The 24,246-nt window shown below is 38.1% G+C and overlaps 1 protein-coding gene and 1 non-coding gene across 3 annotated transcripts in view; one reads left to right on the plus strand and one right to left on the minus strand.

Annotated features, from left to right (window-relative positions):
- Nucleotides 1–18,157, minus strand: part of NRDC (nardilysin convertase) — an 80,661-nt gene extending 62,504 nt beyond the window's left edge. Inside the window, exons 1-6 of one of the 2 annotated variants that reach the window (XM_075555866.1) lie at nt 17,742–18,157; nt 5,332–5,638; nt 2,684–2,817; nt 1,708–1,777; nt 1,471–1,552; nt 329–482 (exon numbers count right to left, since the gene is read on the minus strand). In XM_075555866.1, coding sequence (XP_075411981.1) covers nt 329–482; nt 1,471–1,552; nt 1,708–1,777; nt 2,684–2,817; nt 5,332–5,638; nt 17,742–18,085 — 1,091 coding nt within the window. In that variant the 5' untranslated portion in view covers nt 18,086–18,157. The remainder of the gene's footprint in view (nt 1–328; nt 483–1,470; nt 1,553–1,707; nt 1,778–2,683; nt 2,818–5,331; nt 5,639–17,741) is intronic. The other variant, XM_075555871.1, reaches the window with a different exon arrangement.
- Nucleotides 18,158–24,139: 5,982 nt separating this feature from the next.
- Nucleotides 24,140–24,246, plus strand: LOC142438236 (U6 spliceosomal RNA). The gene has a single exon (XR_012782657.1). It is a non-coding gene; the product is annotated as a U6 spliceosomal RNA (small nuclear RNA).

The raw sequence follows: 24,246 nt of genomic DNA on the forward strand, positions 1-24,246 counted from the left end.
GGGTAGAAAGGGGGAACTGATTACAAGGATCTACATATAACCCCCTCCCTAGAAGTAGGTGAAGGTAGGCATCAAACAGTGTAAGATATGACAAAATAATAATAATTTATAAATTATCAAGGGTTCATGAGGGAGGAGAGCAGGGAGGGAGGAGAAACAATGAGAAGCTGATACCAAGGGCTAAAGTAGAAAGCAAATGTTTTGAGAATGATGAGGGCAACAAATGTACAAATGTGCTTGGCACAATGGATGGATGTATCGACTGTGATAAGTTGTACAAGACCCCAATGATTTTTAAAAAATAAGAAATTAATTTTGAATTCGTTACCTATCCAAGGCTTCTTTGAAATACTTCCTCTGGACATCAAACTGGAAAACTGTACGTTCACAATCAGTTGAGGCATTGTCACTACCACCATGTTTCTTCAGGAAGGCATCAAACCCATTCTCATCGGGGTATTTCAAACTACCCATGAATACCACTAAGTGGAAAGAACACAAAGTCAAAGACACAAGACACCATGATATTTTATTAATAAGTATGAACTTTCTCAAAAATGTTCAAGTGCTGAAAGGAAACAGACTAACACATTAACAGTGGTTTTGTTTCCTTATAAGATCATGAAGGGGAAAAAAAGATCGTGAAGAATACTTACTTCATTAAGTTTCTATATGGAGAGTTTTTTATAATGCTCACATATTACTTTTAAAAACCAGTAAAAGGAGATATGAAAAGGCAAATAAACATAAAACTTATTTGTAAAAAGATTAAAATGTAAACAGGCATATATTCAGATTAAATTGCTATTATAAAGCATAGAAGGTAAAAAGCTTAACCCTCAAGTACCTTATAAAAATGGAATACACTATGGTTGAACTACTGAAGTATATTATATGGATTATGTGACAATAAAACTTTAAAACAGAATAAACCAACAACAATCAAAAATGAATACAAAATTCAGAAAAACAAATATAAATTGAAATATTTTAGCTGTATTACACTACACAAGTTTTATTCAGGTATATTTGTAATTAAATTGAAGGAGCCCTGTTGGTGCCTTGAGTTAAGCACTGGGTAGCTAACCACAGGCCCATAGTTTGAATCCACCAACTGCTCTGCAAGAGAAAGTTGGGGATGGCTATTCCTGTACACATTTACAGTCTCAGAAGCTCTATGGAGCAATTCTACTCTGTTTCTCTGAGGCAGTAGGGTTTATACAGTAATTAAACTGAGGGTTTCAAATTTTGTTTTGTTTTCTAAATGGCTTCATACTAATCCTCACTTAATGCAAATACTCAAGAGTTTTAAAGTTTTCAACTATGATAATCATAAATGAAAGGTTTTTTTCTTAGCCCTCTTGGTAAATGTACCATACCTCTACCAATCAATTACCTATCCTTGAAATCAATGTACCCAAATTTGAGGGGGAAAACAATCTTGGGTATGACATTTTACAAAGATCTTACTGTGCTCCAAAAAGTGTGCCAGCCCTGGCAGGTCATCCGGATCAGCAAAACTCCCAACTCCAACACAAAGTGCAGCTGCGGACTGGAGTAAGTAGAACACATACAATGAATCAGTTCTAAAGGACTAATATTGGCATCTCATTCATTTTAGGATCTGTTTAGAGATGGATGATTTCCAACAGAAACTAACAAAAATCTTTCCCTGAGAATCAGGAGGAGCAGCAAAGTGAAACTCACCAGAACTGTGTCAGTTTCACCCTGCTGCTCCTCCTCTTGCCATCCTGCCAAATTCTGAACAGGTGCAGACCTAATGGAAAAAGCAGAAAGAGAAAGCAAAAAGGGGAAGGCAGACTTGGGGAGCCCACCCAACTATCATTTTCTGTCAGCACTTCGGAGTCTGAATCAAGTTTGTTCCCTAGATTAGCAAGATTAGCAGATTGAGGAAATCTGAAGAAGTAACAAGATTATCTCTGAAAGTCTCAAAGCAATTAAAAATTCTGTGTTAAGTAACTTAGTTACCAGAAGAGAAATCTCTCAACATGTTATTCAGAAATGTTTATTGTTTAATTAAAGAGTAAAGTAACATTTCAAGGAAATTATCGAACAAAGGTAATAATAAATTAATGGTTAGAAAAGAAAATCTTTAGCTATTAAAAAACTAAATTCTAAAGAGGCTTTTTAGTTCTTCACTTCTTACTGATGATATAATATAAAGCATACAGTACTTATCAATAGATAGTCCTCCAATATCTTGGTAAAAATCAGTTTTAAGTACAATAAAACAAATGGGCAAGCGCTGCTCCAAGCTGTACACTTAAAATGATTAGGACATACCATTACGCCAATGTAAATCAAAAGGCACGTGACAGGAAGGGGAAAAAAGTCAATTTGGATCTTTCAGCATAAGAAGTTGAATTATTTTTTCCAATTTTATAAATGTAATTTTAAAGGACTAACAGATTTAATGAAACAGATTGTTTAGGTAAATGGTTACACTCGTAGGAAAATAACTTTTAAAAAGGAGCAAGTATTTAAGAACGTCTAACCATGTGTCAGAAAATGAAAAAATGTCTTTAGAAGAACCAAACAGCCTCACTTAAATAGACCATGTCTTGAAGACTTGGGTCCATAAACTCATTTAAAACAAGAGAAATATTCACTTCTTCAAACCACAGTCTAACCTGTTCTGTGATGTTTTTAATAGTTGCCTAACCTGCTTTCAGCTCCAACTACCCCATTAAGTTTTCTTGTCTCGACCAGCAGGGTTGAAGACATTTTTGTATAAGTTGACTTAAACCAGAGTATATCAGTCAGCTTTGACCACAGCAAAAACAGGCTCTGCAATGGCTAGAAAAGAAATTCATACTTGAGAATTTTCTACCCAAGAAATTCATACTTGAGAAGTTTATACTTGAGAATTTTCTACCCAAGAAATTCATACTTGGAAATTAAGAAAGCCCTGAACAAGTCATATATACCGTATTTAAATTTCAATCTGGCTTTTTCATCATGTTTTTGTGATCAAGAACAACTTCCTATCAGGAGCAGGGCAATGGAGGAGGATTAAACAGATAGCTTAGAAATTAGTTTATGTCTTTAGTTAAATGACTCCCAGAAACTCATCAAAATTGTTTTCTTCTCATTTCCTTTGCTAATTCTCATATTTACATTACACAAGGTCTACATTTTTCAAAACAAAAAATTAAATCACAAAATCACTGCAAAAAACCTGTACCATTCTTAGAAGAAAAAAATCCCAAACAGCTGCCACCCAACTGACATGATGACATGTCATTTGTGACTCACAGTAATCACATATGTCTCAGAGTAGACCTAGTGAGCAACTTCTTTGTAGCAAGGTCTACATGGTCTTGAATCACCAATTTTTCAGTTAGCAGCAAACACATTAACTCAACCCAAGGACTCTGATACCACTCTAAAGCCATCTCCTATTTAGACTAATGTACTTTTTCCAGGTGATTCCTTAGTCAATGTGTAAAAACTGTTTTCTAATGTTAAAATCATGACTCTTTACTAATGTACCCGACTTTTCACTAATGTGCCCACTGCTTCTGAATCACAACAATTTGATCTCCTCTTATTCTACTTTAGGTTCCACCTTTCCTTTCTAAATTGATCCACAAAATTCGCTATCAATAGTTTATAAGGAAAGATATAATAATGAGTTTTCTGAAAGAAAAGCGGCAACAACGCCTATTTTTTTTTTGCTTGTTTTTATCTTAATGGTCACTAGAATCGACCTTGCTGCTTTATGGAAGAGATAAAGTTCCAGATTTTTAACAACCTAGGCATATAAAAATTAGTACAAAGAAAACTCAGTGTGTGAAGGGGCTTCAAAAGGTTCATGAGAGATACAAATTACAATATAAATTTTAAGTGTTTTATTGTGTTAGCCAAAAACATCTGTCAAAACAATTTTAAAATCTTATACTGCCAATGAAATGTTTAATCCTACAACCTTGCTTCTTAGTTAGCAGGAGATAGAATTAATTCCAAAGCCTAGAAAAAGTTAACTTACAGATGAAAAGAAATTATTAATAGATTGAAAGATAGATACAGAAGCTAATAGGAAATATTAGGTTAAAAGTTATAATACAATTAGTATAATAGACCTCAAAAATTAAATAACTAATCCTCTTGTTTTAGAAGTGAAAAAATGAGAAGATATCATTTAGAAAGATAAGCACAGAATTCAAATTCAAATCTCCTCATTGTCTGTATGTGTACTTTCTATTCTGTGACTTTTGCTTGCTAAACTAAAATCACTTGGCCAATCAACCTATACAAAAACCTATACATATATAATATGAGTAGCACCGGATAATTAGCTTCTTATAAAGCTGATTTAAACCCTCCAACAGCTGAATAAAAAATGTGGCACAATTTTCCATAAAAATATTTTCCAAGAATAATGACATCAAGAGATTTATTTTAAAACAATTACATTGTTTGCACATCCCTATATCCTAGCATTGACTACTTTAAAGTGTAATCCATGAGATCTAAACTTTAGTCTTAATAATCTGAATTTTTAAATCATATATGCCATCTGAAATGTTAAGTCCTACATGCATAGCTCTATATATAGTGAAGACTATACATGTTGAATGTAATATCAACATTGAAAATACTAGCTTTAATAAATATATGCTCCTAAGTTCCACTGCACTGTCTTCCAAAATATTGTCTTCTAATATAGATGTTCTGAACTGCAAAAGAGGCATTCTTCAAAATACTTCTAAATAGAGAAATTCCCAATATCAAGCCCTATTTAACTATTCATTGATTGCTATTATATGTCAGACTAAGATCAATTCCCCCTTCTATTTCTGTGCTTCCAATTTGCTCTATTAGTCTGCCCAGGCCTTTGTTGCTCTCCCATTTGAAGAGTAAATCACAATTGTTTACCTACATAAAAAGTACCCTAGGACAGGGGAGGATTCTACAGTAACATTATTCTTTTTTCCAGTATCTTCAGGCATAGCACTGTGTTCTTGGCTAAGAATCATGAAGTTCCTCACCTCCCTCTTTAAACTTTCTCCATGACTTTGTTTTTAAAACATATTAATATGTAAAAATGCACATAAATTTAGATATTATCTGTGATTACCTCTGAGAAATGGAATTATAAGTGATTTTCATATTTTTTTCTTTACTTTCTATTAGCTTCTTTAATAAGCATTTTATTACTTTTATAATCAGAGAAAATGGTTTTAATTGATCTGTTACTTAAGATCAAAAGGTGCATCCTTTTTGTCATTAAGATATAAAGCATGAGTATAGAATTTATCCCAAATTAATTCCAAAATCAGAAAAAGATATAGTGGACATGACCCACACCTGTTTTTCAGTCGTTTTCTTTCTAGCTTCTGCTCTGTCTTCTAATTCTTCCAATTCATTATCCTCAGTAACAAGATCATCATCATCATCATCATGTTCATTGTCATCATCAAACTCATCTTCATCATCAAAACCCTCTTCGTCATCTTCTATTTCAGCTCCAGAATCTTCATCTTCATCATCATCTTCTTCTCCTTCTTCTTCTTCATCTTCCTCTTCATCATCTGTTGCATCTCCTGTTTTACCTTCCATGTTACTTAGGTCTGAAATCAAAAGTGCCTGCAAGCCATTCTTTAATTTGATGTATCTAAGAAAAGATCACAAAACATTTTGAGTCAGTCACTATACCATCACGTTATCAGCTTAGAGGAATAAAAAATCCAAATACACAGAGACTCTTCTGAATTAATTTGTGTCCTTCAAAATATGTGTTAGGCAAGAACACTTTGTTCTAATAACCTGGCATTCTGTGATGCTCACCTTCTCAACACGATCGCTGAAGACAAAATGGGTTCATAAGTTAACATGGTGAAGAGAGCTGATGGTGCCCAGCTATTACAAAATATAGTGTCTGGGGTCTCAAAGGCCTGAAGTTAAATAAGCAGTCATCTATCAGGGAAGCAACAAAATCCACATGGAAGAAGCACACCAACCCTTATGAGCACAAGGTATCGATGGGATCAGGTATCAGGAATCAGAAGACCCAAATCAACCTACCACTTTGAACAAAGGGAGTTGGAATGGAGACCCAAAGACCATCTGTAGATAATGGGACATGCCCTCACAGAGGATCACAAGGAAGGGACTAGAAATACACAACATTCCTCTAATTCTTTAATGTTTCCTCCCTCCCCACTAACATGACCCCAAGTCTACCTTACAAATCTGGCTAGACCAGAGTATGTACACTGCTACAGCTAAGAGCTCTCACAGAATCCAGGACACATAAACCCCTCAGGACCAATATTGCCAGTAGTGATACCATGAGGGTAGGAGCAAGACTGGGGGAGAAGGGAGAAAAAGGGGAACAGATCGTAATGATCAACATACAACACCCCATACCCCCTTATACCAACAACAGAGTAAAATATTAAAATAAAAATAATTTATAAATTATCAAGGTTTCATGAGGGTGGGAGGGAGGAGAAAAAGAGAATCTAATTGATACCAAGAGCTCAAGTAGACAGAAAATGTTTGGGAAATGATGATGGCAACAAATGTCCTTGATACAATTGCTGTATGGGTTGGTTTAAGAGCTCTAAGAGCCCACAAGAAAATGATTTATTTAGACAAAATGTGTTGGAAGCCTAGGAACAGGCTGCCTCATCTTTCTCCCTCGGAGACTCTAGTGGTTTAAAGCCTAATGCATAATCACTACACCACTGGGGCCCCCCTTGCAAGTAAAGGGGAGTTATAAATCTAGTCACTTCTGAATTATACAAAGAGCAGATTAAGACTCATAGATAAAAATATATTTAAGATCATCTACAAGTCAAGGAACCAACTTAGAACCTGGTTTGGAATTTTAGCCTCTAGAACCATGGGTAAATAAATCTCTGTTCTGTAATTTCATCTAACTGTGGTATTTGTGCTACATACAGTCAAACTAGGAAATCCAGACATAGACAAAAGCAGTGCTCTTTTTAAAGTAATAAAAGTGGTTGCTCCTGGGGAGAACCTCCAAGGCAATTTCTGATTAAAGAGAAAAGAGAGGGAGACATTTGATCATATATTCATTTTGCATTTTTTGAATTTTGTACTATGAATACATGTTCACTTATTAAAAAATAAAATTTTAGAAGAAAAACAGTAAATGGACCAATTCCATCACTTGGCCTCCAACCAACCATACCAGAACATTTAACCTAAGAAAAATGTACCCTTCAACATACAATGTGGGAAACAGAGCAATTTCTCATCTCCCCCAAATATATGCCTAACTTAGCTGCTTGCTACATGTGGTGAATGACTATACACTTGAAGGTCAACAGAAGTAGGTCAAGGGTTATTCTCCCTAAGTGTTATCAGCCATCCAGAGCAAGCAGACACCAGTGTCCAGGGAGGTCAAGCCCACACAAGGGTGACCAAGGTTAGCCCACCATCATTAATATAGGCTCCTGCGGGGGATTAGAACAGCTATCCCGCATCAAGCTGGCTTCGAAATGAGGCGTGCGGATGAAAGGAAAAGAAAGAGATATATACAAAGCATGGGCTCGGGAGGACTTCAATCTGATGGAGTATATTCAAAGCTTGGTTTTTATACTTCTTACATGGAATTGACTACAAAACAAACATCAAAGAACTTAAAAAACATTCTTAACTATGCAAATGTTACTTAACTAGTCACAGTTTCTTAACCTTAGAATAATAAAAGCACTAGGTTCAAAGACAATCACACAGATATGTAAGATTCAAGAGAGCCTCAAATAGATCTTAAATAACTGAGTTATCTCTCAATGTTTTTAGCAGCAAAGTTACAAATAACAGTCATTTTGCAAGGCTTTTGTCTGCAAAGACACAGAGGCACCAGGAGACTAAATGGTCACCCATTAGTAAACACCTTGATCAGCAGGATGCCTCCTACAGGCTCCACCCATCTCGTCACATGCATACCTCTAATCTCTCCCCTTCCTATGTGCACAGCCCTAGCTCATCCCGTCACTCTTATGCCTATTGTACATCCCCTTCCTATTATGGATATGCCTACTGTACTGCCCCTTCCTGTGACATGTGGTTACCTATAATCACACCCCCAAGTCCATATAAGCCTTGGTTAGCAATAAACGGGGTCTCCGCCCCACCTCGCATTGACCCACACTGTGTGCGGACCTGGCTGGTAGGATAATGGCCATCCAGGAGGTGAGCATGCTACCATGAAATGTGTGTGACTTCTTTATTTTACTCTCTCCTATCTCGTGCTCTAAGACTTTATTGCAATCTTTAACTCAACTGTATAATTGCACCTATGGAGCCCGCGATGAGTTGGGAGGGGCTGGCCTTTCCCCCACACAATACAGTCAGATCAGTTTTTAACTGTTAAGGCAAAAAATCTCATAAACTAAAATCCTGTTGATTCCCTTTTCTATAAAGTGTTGTTTTTTATCAGTCTTCAAAGTTGCTTTTACAGCCTAAAGAAACAGCTATGCCTCTGAGAAGATATAATTCCACAGGCTGGGAGCCCTGTAGGTTATCCTAATTAGTAAAACTCTTATACCAGTTTGATAGTCGAAAGTCAATTATAGATTGCTTCTTGCTTCATTCTACTCATTCTTTCTTTTTTTTGTATTTAAATATTTTAAAATCAATTTATTGGGGGCTCACACAACTTATCACAATCCATACATACATCAATTGTGTAAAGCACATTTGTACATTCATTGCCCTCATCAGTCTCAAAACATTTGCTTTCCACTTAAGTCCTTGGCATCAGCTCCACATTTTCCCCCTCCAGTCTACTCATTCTTTCATGGATTTATTCATTAAGCATTTGCCAAATACTTTAATACAATAGTAAAATGACATTCTTCAGTACCAGGCACACAATTTTATGAGACAACCAAGCCAAACCAATACAGTATAGGACACAGGTTAGGAAGCAGAAGTCTCGGAAGGTTTGTGAGAGAAAGTATACTTAACTTGAGTCCTTAAATTGAGAAAAAGTGAACCAAGTAAAATAAAAATAACATACAAAGAAAGACACAGAAGGGTACCTTTGGCTCGAGATGGAAGCACTACTCACAGAGATTATCTTTCTATATCAAACATCATATTTAAATGACAAAAAATATCTTCATGGTTGTGGTAGTCACCTAATCTGGGGTCAATTTAAGGATAAACAGGAGTGGAGTCTAGGCTGCCAATCTGGAGATAGCCAATGAGACTTCTGTGTGGGCATGGCCTTCTGAGAATTCTGGGAAATCTGGTACTTTCTTCTTGGAGGCAGGAGACACCTCTCTCTCTATGCTATTCCCTGGGAGACATTGCAGAAGACAAGCCACATGGATGCAACCAGACTTCTGAAGTCAGAGAGACCCCTGTCAGCGCTGAGATGCTTACAATGCCACTGGACCCAAAGACTTTCTACCCACTGGCTTGTGATCATCCTGCATTTGGCTTCATTGCATGTGTTTCATGAGTATGAAGAGGACTTTATAGATTGCTATCGGACATATGGACTAATATCAGACTTATGGACTTGATCTGGACTGGGCTAAGATGTTTTCAATTGCTCTTGTACGTAAACCTCTTTCTTATACAGATATGTGTGTCCATGGATTTGTTTCTCTAGTCTACCCAAACTAACACAATGATTCTTTGGGGATTGTTTTTAATATCCTAACAGAAAAATGCTGTTAACAGACATGAAATTTAGAATACAACATGCAAATTTGATCAGATTAATAAAGAAAATAGGAAGACAAACCTAAACATGTGATAAGATACTGATTTTTCCTGCTAGGCGGAATCTCCAGATCAATAAATAAAATGAGGAGGGAGAGCCTCAAGACATTAAGCTCAATTATTAATTAAACTGAAAAGCAACCCAAATGTCCACAGAGAGCAGAATGGAAACACAGCAGCATGTTCACAAAGGAATTTCTTTCACACAATACTATACTATGAAACAGATATATATAATTCAGCAACAAGCTACAATCTTTAAAATAATGAATGCAAAACTCACAGAAGACTATATGCCATATGAGTATCATTCAATAAGAAATAGAAAAGAGAATAAAGAGCTATAACAATCCTAGAGATTGCCTCAGTAACCAAATTCCTACCCCACTGTTAATAGAATATATTCCAACTCATAGTGACCTGTACGATAGAAAGGAACTACTCCTTAGGATTTCTGAGATTGTGAATCTTTATGGTAACAAATAGCCTCATTTTTCTGGTGGATTTAAATCACCAACTTTGAGATGTGCAGTCTCAATAGTAATCCCACAGCATCATCAAGGCTCTTGCTGTAATCAAAACCAAAAAACCACACTCACTGTCCCTGAGGGTTTCTAAGACTATAACTTGTTACAGGAGTAGAAAGCCTCGCCTATCTCTCGAGGAGTGGCTGGTGGGTTCTAATTGCTGACTTTGTTGTTACCAACCTCTACGCATCCCAGGGCTCCTTTCTGTAACCAAGAGTTTCTCCAAAAAGAAAAGCCCAAGACCAGAAAGTGTGACAGGTGAATTCTACCAAGCATTTAAAGGCAAATTAACACCAATCTTTCTCAAATGAAACCTGGTGGTGCTGATAGGTAAGTGTTGAACTATTAACTGTAAGGTTGGCAGTTTAAGTTATCTGCTCCCGTAAGATTTACAGCCTTCGAACCCTATATAGGCTCACTATGAGTCAGAATTGCTCAATGGCAGCGGATGGGTTTATTAAATTCTTTCTCAAATGAGGAAGAGTACTTTCTAAATCATTTTACGAAGCAATACCTGAATAGCAAAGCCATTCAAAGACACTACAAGAAAACTAAAGACAATTAAGAGATTGAGAAGACAAAATTATAGAAAATTATTTTCAAACCATATACCTCATAAAGACTTTAGTACGCAGAATCTGTAAAGAATGGCTATACCTCAAAAACAAAAATCATAACAGCCCAATTAAAAATAAGAAATTAAGATTTTTCTCCAAAAATATACAAATTTCCAACACATGAAAAGATGCTCATCAACATTAGGCACTCAAAAAAAACCCAAACTCACTACCACCACGCTTACTCAAAGCAATCCTTTAGGACAAAACAAAACTGCCTGAGGGTGCCTGAAACGTAACTATAGTATAAAACCTTATCTTTCTCCCCTTGAATAGCAGATGGTTTTGAACTGCTGACCTTGTGGTTAGTAGCCACTACACAGCCAAGGCTCCATTAACCATTAGAGAAATGCAAATGAATGCCACTATGAGATTCCATTTCACACTAACTAGGGTAGCTATGGAGCCCTGCTGACAGTGGATTATCTACTGAGCTGCTAGTGGCAAGGACAGAAATTCAAAACCATCAACTGTACTTCAGGAGAAAGATGAGACTTTCTATTCCTGTAAAGATTCACAGACTTAGAAACCCAGAGGGAGCAGTTTTATCCTGTCCTATAGGGCCACTATAAGTCAGAATTAACTCGATGGCTGTAAATTTGAGTTTGAGGGTAGCTCACTTCTGAGAAGCACAGGAGTGTCCCTTAGAGGTAAGGATGGCAAGACTTCGTCTTACATACCTTGGATATAGTGTCAGGAGAGACCAGTTCCTGGAGAAGGACGTTTGGTAAAGGGGCAGCAAAGGAGAAGGTGGCCCTCTGGGAGATGGACTAATGCTGTGGCTGCAACAATGGGCCTCAGCATGGGAACGGTTGTGAGACTGGTACAGGACAAGGCAGTGTTTCGTTTTGTTGTGCTATGGGTGGCTTGGAGTCTGAACTGACTTGATAGCACCTAACAATAACAACATATTTTTTTAATATTTAAAAATAAAAGAAAACCACAATAAGCATTAAAGATAGGGAGAAATTAAACCCTCATTTTTTGCTAGTGGAATTTAAAATGGTACATCTACTGTGAAAAACAATTTGGTAATTCCTCAAAAAGTTAAAACACAGAATTTCCATATGACTCATCAATTCCACTGCTAGATATATATCCAAAAGAAATGAAACTAGTAACTACATCAGATGTGTATGCCAATGTTCATATTATTAATCATTAGTCAAAGGTGCAAACAATCCAAATGTCTGTGAAAAGGGATACATAAAATAGAGAATACACACAGAATGGAATTATTCAGCCACATAAAGAAATTATGTACTGGTGCATACAACAACATGGAGGAATCTTGAAACAATGCTTAGTGAAATAAGTCAGCACCAAAAGGGCGAATACTTTGATACCACTTATATGAAATGTTAACAATAGGCAAATTCAGAAAGACAGAAGTCGACTAAAGAGATACTAGGGGCTGCAGTGAGGGTTGTATAATATGGTGAATATAACCAATGCCACTGACATGTAAAAATGTTAACACACAAATGTTCTATAACACAAAGAGCCCTGGTGGTATAGTGTTTAAAGTACTCGGCACTTACCCAAAAGATCAGCAGTTTGAACCCACCAGCCCACTCAGTGGGACAAAGAAGTGGCAGTCTGTTTTCATAAAGATTACAGCCTTAAAGACCCTATCGAGCGGTTCTACTCTGTCCTTTAGGATCATCATGAGTTAGAATCGATTTAATGGCAGTGGGTCTTTATAACATATATATTTGCTACATTTTCAAAAAGTTAAAATGACAATATTTTATGACAAAAAAGTTTTTGAAAGTGCAAATTGAATGCTCTAACATATAAAATATGTGCACAAATATTAGGTTGGAACAAATCACTGCAAAAGATATTATCACCTAGCAAGTAGTTACTAAAATCAAACCTATTAGTAATAAAAAGTTTGGCAACTTAGTCAAAATACAGAACTATAAACAAAAACAAATAGCTTTTCTATACACCAACAGTGACCAACTTTTTTTCATGAAAGAAAAACAAAGATGCTATTCATAAAACTAACCCACGTACTGCCACTGTATCAATTCTGACTCATAAGAACTCTATGGTGCCTTGGCAGTGTAGTGCATTACACACTGAGGTGCTAACCACAAGTTAGCAGTTCCAACCCACCAGCTGCTTCCTAGAAGAAAGATAAGGCTTTCTTCTACTGTAAAGATTTACATAGCCTTGGAAACTCAAATGGCAATTCTACTGTTTCCTATATGAGTCAGAATCAACATAATGGCATTAGAATCTTTATAGAAGTAGATTTCCACATCTTTCTCCCCAGCGCTGCAGGTAGTTTTAAATAACCAACTTTTTGGTTAAGAGCCAAGTGTTTAACCACTAAACCACCAGAGTACCTTGAAAGTCAAATATCATCTAATTAAAATTGTTTTTGTCAGCAAGTTAGCAAAAGATTTTTCATTTTATTGCTATCCAATGCTGAAAAAGGACCCTCAACAAGATGGATTGGCACCGTGCCTGCAACAATGGATTCAATCATAGCAGTGATTGTGAGGACGGTGAAGGAGCAGGCAGTGTGTCATTTTATCACAGGTCAGGGAGGGTGGCTATGAATTGGAACTGACTAGATAGCACCTAACAATCACATAATCATCTCCCTACAAACAAATATCCTTTGTAGTCAATAAAAATAAGGGAAAAAAAAGGATCAAGATATTTTTATACATTCTCACTAAGATAGTATTTAATAGAACATGGCAATCTTAATTTAATATAAATTCTACAGTTTAATAATTTCTCAATCTATTATGAAAATGCTCTCACATATGTGCAAAAATATGCCAATAAAATTTACTACAGCAATGTTTATGATAGAGGAAATAGAAATTTCTACCCATCAGGTAATACGCAAATTATAACCATGCCAAGGAATACTAGTCTTCAAGACCTCGTTTTCAGACAGACAGATGTTTGTTTTTAGTCTTCTAAAATGTCATTTTCTAAGGATGCCTGTCACCTCCTCCAGTTAAATCAACCTGTCTCCATTTATTGTTATTCTTCTAATGCTCCTGACATAACAGTAAAGACCAAATCCTATTTTTCAAATCATACCCAAGATATAAGTATAGGTATTACTCTCTTTATAATAAAGTATCCCACAACAAATCACTTTTGTAAAAAAGGCACTTTCAGTCACTAGAATTTAAAACCATGACGGACTTGCGTAATTAAATGCAAACATACTTAAAGTCAAAGGGTTGTTCGAGAGAAGTTACATAATGACAAAGGGAAACCCCACAGTGCCATCTTTTGACATAACAAAATTGTGAGGAATAGTGTAGGGCTAGGCAGTGTTTTGGTCTGTTATGCACTGACGCAATAGACACCAAACAAAATGCAAGCCTTGAACTAGTCAGTCTTTTATGGCCATGTTCTGTTACTAATCACTTCTATAACATGTTTGGAACTTCAGCCTAACAGACCTGGATGAAAATTTAGGAAAAGCAAAAAAGGGCAAATTCCTTAGTTTCACCAATTATCCCAGACCAACTACAGCTCTGAATTTAAAACAACCCACAAAATAAAGCCAATACAGCCTACAGAGAGCTGGCAAGTCTTCTGACTCACAAGTTGCAGTAGTTGTTGGCTATCAGTCAGTCCATACAACTCTTTAAATAAAACCCTCACTATATGGTAGAATCCAATTCCTACTGTGCCCAAGCTAAAAAGACTCATGTACCTCTCCACTTGTTAAGCTAAAGGCCAAGTCACCCACCAGCGACCCATTAGAAGCCAAATTTGCTCTCCGTGGACAGTTATTCCCCATTCCTCAAGAACCTTTATCTATGCCACTTTAAACATATAAAGTATATAAATTCAAAATGCACAGGAAAGCATATAGTCACAATTTATAGTTCAGAGACAAGTATATAACTCACCCATTCTCTAAACTAGCTATTTCAAACCTTCACCACTCCAGGCTTCTCCTGTAACTTCTCAGAGGACCACTGTGTAGAAATTAATGCCTACTTTACAGAGAGAGAAAAGGAAAAGTCTATAAACTAATCGCTCCTTGTATGTCCTTGATTCTGTCACCTCACTTCCACCTACCTTGCTTTATTCGTTATCTTCAGTATCTCCATCTTCCCTCCCTGATTTTCTCAGGCAATAAATATACTTGTTTTTTCCATCTTGGATAAAAATCCTTCCTTTGACCTCTGTACTGCTTTATCCTATAACCTCCATCCACTCCCCATTAAAACCAAACTTTAAAATGTCTACCTCCATGCATAAAATTTCCTGCTTTCTATTCACGCCTTTATCTGTATGCATTTTGGCTTCTGCCACTCTAGCATTCCTTTGAAGTTAATTTTACTACTGACCAATTAATTTTGCTAGGGACCAATTTCTTGGGTGCTATCTCCAAGAGACATTATCACAATATTGTGTAACAATGATCACTCCTTAAAGCAATATAGTCCAACAGTTCTTCATTTGAAAAAAAAAAAGGGGGGTGGGTGGGGCAGGGGAGACACTACCAGCTGCTTTTCTCTTGCTGCTTCCAAACTGCCTGTTTATAGGTTGCTCTTCTTCTGCATTCTCAATGGTCCTTAGCCTTAGAGAAACGTTAGCCAGGTCGAGGTCATACAACTAGTACATAGGAAAAGAGGTAGTCACACAGGTGAGTATAAATGCACAACTGCACACATATCCTATTGCCTATTACATGACATGCATTTTAGATTCAGTAGCTGCTCCCTGACAGTCACTTTAGATTATAAGCTTCTTACGGCAAGAGCACTTATCATTCCTCCGTAATGTTTTGTTAAATCTTGTTTTTTGAATTAAAAAGAATTTTTGTTAAGAATGATGTTTTGTTTTAATTTTACCAGTAGTGGAAGGAAAGATTAGTTCTGCCTGAAGCGACTTCGTAGATAAAACAGCTGAGTGAGTCCTGGAAGGATAATTCAGCTTTCTGGCTGCAGATGTCTCATACATTTCTGGTCACAAAGAACCAAGGAAATAAAATTACTGTATAAAGTATAAGCCAACACGAATATCAGCAGAGGCACCTAATTTTACCACAAAACTGCACTAAAAATGTGCTGAGAAACTCAGTTTATCCACGAGTATATATGGTACGTTGGAGTCTATACGGTAGGCTAGATAAGTCTTCAAACCTAGTCCTGAGATTTTTCACCTTTAAAGATTCAAACCCATTACTTTAAAAATCTAATTGGAATGCTAATATATAAAACAGGTAAAAGTAGATCTGCTCTTTTGAAAAGAGGTTTATTGAATAACTTCTCTATGCTAATTAACTCTCTTCATTTTAAAAGAAAGCTTAGACTCCAAAAGGAACAATTTGATCATAATGATAGAAATACAAAAACCTAGGTTATGTAAAGGACACTTTGGAAGCATCATTTCCTCTTTAAGTCTTCCCTAATTTTCTTCCCAGATGGAATTTATCATTCCTTACTTTATTTCCCAATATAGTTAGTGCATCCTTCTAGGATAGCTTCTAGAAAACTTTGGTGCCCTAATTTTACTTTTTGTGTGTCTTGTATGTGTTGTTCTGTTACATTGTTAAGTGCCTTAAAAGTATGTAGTTTTAAGCATATTTGTTTATCTAGTGCCCAGGATAATTTCAGATTTAAGATAGCTCAGCACCTGAAACATAGAGAGGATTAGTATCTGCCAACTAAATTTGCTGAAAATTTTAATTCAGTGAATGAAATAAAATATTGAAAGCCATTAGAACAGTATGAAAACCACCACCACCACCAGAACAGTATGATATAAAGTACATAATAAGAATTAAGTTATTTTTGTAGTCTTATGGTGGGGGTAGACATTTTAATCTGGAAAGCAAAATCTTGGCACCTTTTATCAAGTTTATCATGCTCATTTATACATTACCAAAAAGCAAGCCCAAACATTAACAATCTCCTGACCCTGCAGTCTGAGAAAATAATAAGAGCTGTGTACTGCCCCTCTCTAGATGTGGAGTGAAAGAAGAAACTGAACTGGTTTGAAACTTCAAATTCACTTCTTTCTCAAGCTGGATTTTTGTTCAAATGAGATGGGGAGTAAAAAGATGCTTTCAACGTTTCTTTCCTGTTACAACACTGTAAAGCATTTTAACAAATTCAGACCTATAATCCTCCTCCACCTTTCCACTTAATGAATACGAACTTATAAATGTATCATTTATTTCAAATACATTACAGTCTACATTCTGTGAAATAAGCTTCCTCTTCGGAGAGTAACTCAGGTAAGGAGTGAGCCACCAGTTAAAGATGTTTGGATGATTTCCTATATAAATCTCAGAGAAGGTCAGCACTGGAAGAAACTAACGAAGTTTCTGGGGCTCACCCAACTGAGACCCCAGGTCCTCTCCAACATATTCCTGGGAAGAGATCATCCAACTGTCTGGGGGTTAAATTAACTCCATGGAGACAATATCCACTTCATCTTCTGCCAACTAGGATCCCAAACGCGGCCCCTCAAAGCTTTGTGAATTTTAAATCTCCTCTTCGCCAAATTTACAATCTGACTCCTGTGCCCTCTCCTCATAGCATCCTAGGACTAAGACACCCGCCCTCCCCACAACTAGCCGCCCTGCCTTCCTCCCAGACAGCTCTATTCTGGCTCCAACGAATGTCCAAGCTACTCGAACGGCCCTTCCCAGTCTGCCTCTGACAACTCCCCGTGAAGCCCCAGAGCTTCCCCTTGTCCATGTGGCACCACCTGGAAGCCTCAACTGCCCTTAATCCCAACACCCAAGAAGCATGTGGGTTAGGACCCCTCGCTCCTTCCGCAGATAAGGAGAGCCGAAGCTAGGGCGGCGACAGGCGAGGCGCCCGCACCCTTTTCCGCAGCCCCACGCCACCTCCCTCACCGGTATTGCTTGGGGTCGCTGGGGGACTTGACGATCTCTGGGTCTCCGGCATTACTGACAGACCCCCTCCGTCCCTCCTCCTCAGACTCATCGGCTCCTAAGCGGGCAACCCGGCCGCTCTCGCCCACATCCTCTCCATTGGGCTGCAGGTCCGGACAGCTGCAGGTCGACTTCGCCTTGTTCCTTCCAGGCATGGTCAGAGCACGAGAGGGTTTGGTGGCGGTAGAGTCTTCGCACCGACCCCGCGCTTCGATTCTCCTCAGTGCTGCGAGCTCCCGCCCGGCCTCCCACCAGAACTTCTTCCCGGCGGCACGAACTACAGCAACGGTGACTCTCCTCAGCATTCACCACCAGGCCGCCTCGCCCGGCATCCCTCTTCGCAGGGTCCTCCCCTTCCTCTGACTCCCCAGCCGCTCCTCCCCCTCCCCTTTTCAGAGGCGGTGGCGGCCGGCGCTGGTGCTGCCGCAGCCGCTGAGGAGGTCAGGCCTGAGCTCCTCCCCCAACCCGGTCTGCCTCACGCCAACTTCCTCCCTTCCCCGCCTCCTCCCAGTTGCCGATGACGCGTCTGATTTTAGCCAATCATAAAGCAAGAGAGTAGACAAGCGCACATAAACAGCCAATGGGAAAAGGGACGAAGGGGAACGGAAGGGGCCAGGCCGGATTCTGGGAGCGCCCAGAAAGCGCTTCGAAACCTAGGGTGGGCGGGGAGGGAAAAGGGAAGAAGAGGCGGGGAATGGAGCGGAGGACGACGGGAAAAGCGCTCCTAGACGGCTGCGCAGCATTTATGACGTTTGAGGGGAGGTGGCTGGAGGCAGCTTCCGTCTGAGAGCAAACTGTTCTACGGCAGAGAATATACTCTAGCTGAGAACTTCGAGAGGCGCGTGCAGACAATGCATCCCCACTGCGACACCCCCCCCCATTTGTGCTGTGTTTTGGGCACTTTTCCCCCTCAGACTCGGAGCAGAATCTTTGGCTTAACGTGAAAAAGCGAACACCGGAAGTTTCCCTGCCCGTCCGGGCGGAAGCTGTTCTGGAGCTGACCTGAGGTGAGCGCCGGAAACAGCTACGGTCCTTATAGCTCTGGCTAACCCTCCTGTTGTTCGCCCTTGGTACTTAAAAAACCTGAAACCGGACATGTGCCATCGAATCGATGGCGACTTCACCAAAGTACTTTAAACTTGTGTCTTCTAACGTTGCTCTACCAACATTTATTGAACAGCTAGCTACCTTAGGTCAAGTTATTGCCGCAAGTACCCTTTTCTAGATTTTGATGAACAGTCACGTAAAATGTGACCTAAACTTGAAACACACATTTCTTTGACATGTGTCAAAAGCATCTTGAGGGAAGTTACTTGGGCACATAAAAGTTATATGTGACTAAATGGGGGAAAACTTGAAGCAAGAGATCTATTTGGGGTTATTCCAAGTTTGTTAACAAACGCCTGATTCAGCACCTATCAGTCAATAAACCTCAACCTTACACATCTCTAACTTACATGTCCTTTGCGGTCCATATACAGGAAATAGGATGGACAAAACAATTATTCTTTGTTGGAGTTAACATTCTAGTGGGGGGGGGGGTAAAATAAATTATACAGTTAGTTGATTTTAGGTGTCCAATCAGTTCCAACTCAAAACGACCTGAGATACAACAGAAGGAAACACCATCCTCACAATTGTTGCTGTGTTGAGACCATTGTTGCAAACACGAGATAGATAACTTCGCAAGGGTCTTCCTCTTTTTCACTGCCCCTCCAGTTTACCAAGCATGATGTCCTTTTCCAAGGATTGGTCTCTCCTGATAACATGTCCAAAGTAGTATATAAGTAATAGTAGAGTCAAAAGCTATAAATGCTATGAAGACAAAATGTGTGATAAGGATAAGGATCTGGGAAATTATTAAAATACTTTGTTAATTGAAAAAGGATAAGGAGTTGGAAGGAGGGAAGCAATGATGAAAACCTGAACTAGAGTGGTAGTTGAGGTAAATTAGTTGGGAAAGAAAAAAATGAGTATTTCAGGTTAAATTTCCAATTATCCTTTCAAGAAGCTATCATTTTTCAGACTAAGCAACTCCCATTAGACTGCTTTTCTTCAGAACAGTGCTTTTCCTTTGTATTTCTAGTAGCATAGCTTCTCACTACATAATTAATCAGTCAGGCAGTAAATGTTGAATAAATACATGAAATGACATACTATAATCTGTACTTTGAGTTTGTTGCTTTCTTTTATGGTCCAAAGCAGCAATGCCATACGTTCTTAAGAAATCTTCAAATTCAGCCAGTCATTAAAATTCTCCAAGTAGACATGGTGAGAGGCTACATCCTTAGTATGACCTGTTAGTATTTCCACTTTAAAAGGACACCTCTAGGTCGTACAGAAAGGATTACCAGGCTACAGAAATATGATAAAGCTCCATAGAGAGCCATTAATTTACTCATTCAAGCAACAACTATGTACTGAGCTCTGAGTATGTGCCAGACACTGGGAATAGAGTATTGGACAAGGTACATATGACCCTGGTCTGTGGAACTTCCAAAGGACTTCATGGGAGAGATGGACAATAAACAAGCATAAGTTTTTGTTTTTAATTTATAATTATAAATCCTTCTAGAAGGAGCAATATTAAAGAAGTTAGAGTAGTCAAGAGAGTGCCTCTTTTGGGGGGCGAAACATTTAAACTAGCATTTGAATATATAATTTCTTTTTTTAATTTTTTTGAATATATAATTTCTATAAGATCATTCTATATAGAAATTATTTCTAGAAATTATTCTATAAGAATAGAATTGTTCTAATACTCACCTTCCCAGCATGATCGCTGAAGGCAAATGGGTGCATAAGCAGATGTGAAGAAAGCTGGTGGTGCCCGGCTATCAAAAGATAGCATCTGGGGTCTTAAAGGCTTGAAGGTAAATAATCGGCCTTCAAAAGGCTTGAAGGTAAGCAATCGGCCATCTAGCTCAGAAGCAATAAAGCCCACATGGAAAAAGCACACCAGCCTGTGTGATCACGAGTGTCGAAGGGACCAGGTATCAGGCATCATCAGAACAAAAAAATCTTATCATTGTGAATGAGGGGGAGTGCAGAGTGGAGACCCAAAACCCATCTGTAGACAACTGGACACCTGCTTACAGAAGGGTTGCAAGGAGGAGACGAGCCAGTCAGGGTGTAATGTAGCAATAATGAAACAACTTTCCTCTAGTTCTTTTTTTTTATCGTCTTATTAGGGGCGCATACAACTCTTATCACAATCCATACATACATCAATTGTATAAAGCACATTTGTACATTCATTGCCCTCATCATTCTCAAAACATTTGCTCTCTCCTCTAGTTCTTAAATGCTTCCTCCCATCCCCACCCTGACTATCATGATCCCAATTCTACCTTACAAGTCTGGCTAGATCAGAGGATATATACTGGTACAAATAGGAACTGGAAACACAGGGAATCCAGGACAGATGAACCCTTCAGAACCAGTGCTGAGAGTGGTGATCCCAGGAGGGTGGAAGGAAGGTGGGGTAGAAAGGGGGAACTGATTACAGGGATCTACCTATAATCTCCTCCCTGGGGGATGGACAACAGAAAGGGGGTGAAGGGAGATGTTGAACAGTGTAAGATATGACAAAATAGTTTATAAATTATCAGGTTTCATGAGGGAGGGGGTAGGGAGCTAGGAGGGAGGGGGAAAAGCTGATACCAAGGGCTGGCTCAAGTAGAAAGCAAATATTTTGAGAACGATGAGGTCAACAAATGTACAAATGTGCTTGACACAATGGATATATGTATGGATTTGTGATAAGAGTTGTACGAGCCCCAAGAAAATTATTTTTAAATAAATAAATAAAAATAAAAACACCCTAAAAACAACAACAAAAAAAAGAATAGAGTTGTTCAAAGGCTGTGAAAAGTAGACTTGTATGTCTAAACTATTGTAAGCTTGGAACAATGGATTATGGTATTAGTGGCCAAGATCATATAAAATATTCCTAAGAATAAAAAGTCACTGCTTTCCCTGTTTTGTATATCACAGGATTCACAGCATCCATAACAATGTCTGTCACATTATAGGTACTCGATATATGAATGAACAAATGAAAGGGGGAGACATAACTAAAATTGTTTCCAACTAATTTATAAATATTAATCATGTTGGAGGGAGGGAACAAAACTTCAAGAGAAAAGTAAAGAGGCTATTAAAGTAATAACTTAGTTTTGAAACATGAATGTACAGATCGAGACGATGTATGTAGAAAGTGGGGGTTGGACAGTGATTTCTTTGATGGGGTCGGGGATGAAAAAGACAGAATTCTGAGTAGACAGATGATGATGCCAATATCTCTAATTCATTGTTAGAATGCCTTACTGACAAAGAAGCAAGTTCTGGGGAAGAAGCTTAGCTCAGTTTGGGACATGTTTTGTCATCTGTAAGCCACACACATGAAGATCAGTTCTGGAGCTCAGAGAAGAGGCCTAAGTTTTAGATTTAAGTCTGAGGTGTATGGGTTTATAGGTGGTAGTGGAAGGGGAAAAAAGCCCAAGGACTGAGCCACAAGGAACTCGTAGAAGTAAAAGAATCCTCACAAGAATTTAAGAAGTTTTCCTTCTTAAGGTGGTAGGTGGAAAGCCAGAGGAATGTAATGTCACTTTTAAAAAATGCAGTTCTGATCCCATAATAAATGTAAGAAATGTCTGATTCCCTGTTTAAAAGTTCGCACCTAGAAAGACACCACAGAGGTACTCCTCTAGTCTATCTCCATCAGATATCAAGATAAAGACCTACTCAAGTGAAGTCCACCAGTGACTTCAAGGCACAGCCAAACTGTCAAGCTAGAATTAATGTTTTCCACTGAAAATGATTTAGAAATTGCCACACTCTATTTGAGTACTTACATTTTTGGGAGAGAGTATTCCTTAAGAAACAAGAAACAAACAGTTGCCATTCTTTAAGAAATCGGCATACTAGAAACTTAATAAGATCTTGAGATGTCCAAGAAAGTTAAAGACTATGAATTATAATTTATAAACTTTTCACCTAAATTCTTTTAGAATATTTAAATGTTTGGTTTTTTCCCATCTGCATTCCAACTTTAAAGTTGAAGATACCCTTTAACTCTTCCCATCATAGCCCTACAGGGCAGACTAGAACTGCCCCTGTGGGTTTCCAGAGCTGTAAATCTTTATGGGAACAGAAATCATCATCTTTCTCCCATGGAGTGACTGGTAAATTTAAACTTGTAATACACTATGTCACCAACCTTCCCATTTTTACTTTAAGGATTTCCCTCCCATCAAATGTGATAACTGATCCCTCCTTACAATGTTAGTAAAGGTCATAAATCACAAAAATTAAAAACCTATCATTTCTGTTAGAAGCCTACCTCTGAAACTTACTTTAGACAATATAGTATCTGTCTACCTCCCAGAGTGACGAATCTGAGGGTTATGCCTAAAAATTCAAAGGTAAATTACTCGTAACCCCATTTTCCACTTCTTTATACTTAAAAATCAGATTAAATCAGGAATATTGATTCCAGGTTAAATAAATTGGGAGTGGTATGAGTTCATTAAAATCTCCAGCCCCAAATTATCTCCCGTACGTTTTAATTCCTCCATTAGTGATTCATTTTCCTCCCTAGAACCTCTCCTTAAATTCCAGTAACACCCTTGGAAGGAGTGAAAAGTTAACCCCATTTTATGAATGGATTTATTTTACTTCCTCTTTTTGAAGCAAACACTGGACAACGTGAGATAACCATGAGCTTGGGGTGGTTGAAGAGGCTGGTAATTGTGACTGAAGGAATAAAAAGAAGAGAAATCTAGGTCACAATGTTGTCCACAACCCACACACACTCTTAAGAAATTATACCTTTGGTGTTCTAGTCATTAAGTGTTGCACCCATTCATTGCTCTCTGTATTTGAAAACTTTGTATCTAGGTCAAGAAGCAGGAATGTAGATGCAGGAATGTTTTTAATGGAGTACTTCTCTTGAAAGGCCAAGTATGTTCACAACAAACTAAGAGGTTAATGTGATTATAAAAACATATTTCGATCTTTAAAAACATGTCAAGTGAATTCTAACTACAGGTCAAAGTAGAACTGCTTGATATGCTTTGCAAGGCTTTATATCTTTAAGTAAACAGTGCCTCAGCTTTCCCCCTCAGAGCCGCTGGTAAGTTTGAAATGATGAGTTCTGATTAACAATCCCAACACTTAACTCACTATGCCATCAGGGCTCCTCACATTTCTGCTTACTAAGCATACTCCTTTAGAAAGAATTTAGGAATCCAAGTAGTACAAGTAGTTTGCATTCAGCTACTAGTCTAAAGGTTGGTGGTTCAGCAGTAACACAGAAGAAACGCCAGGCAACTTGTTCCCATAAAGATTACAACCAAGTGCCTACTTCAGTAGCACCTATACTAAAATAGGAACAATATAGAGAAGATAAGCATGGTCCCTGCACAAGAATGACATGCAAATACATGAAGTGTTTGGGGTTGTT

Source organism: Tenrec ecaudatus, chromosome 1 (genome assembly GCF_050624435.1).
Source record: "Tenrec ecaudatus isolate mTenEca1 chromosome 1, mTenEca1.hap1, whole genome shotgun sequence".
In the NCBI taxonomy this organism is placed as follows: Eukaryota; Metazoa; Chordata; class Mammalia; order Afrosoricida; family Tenrecidae; genus Tenrec; species Tenrec ecaudatus.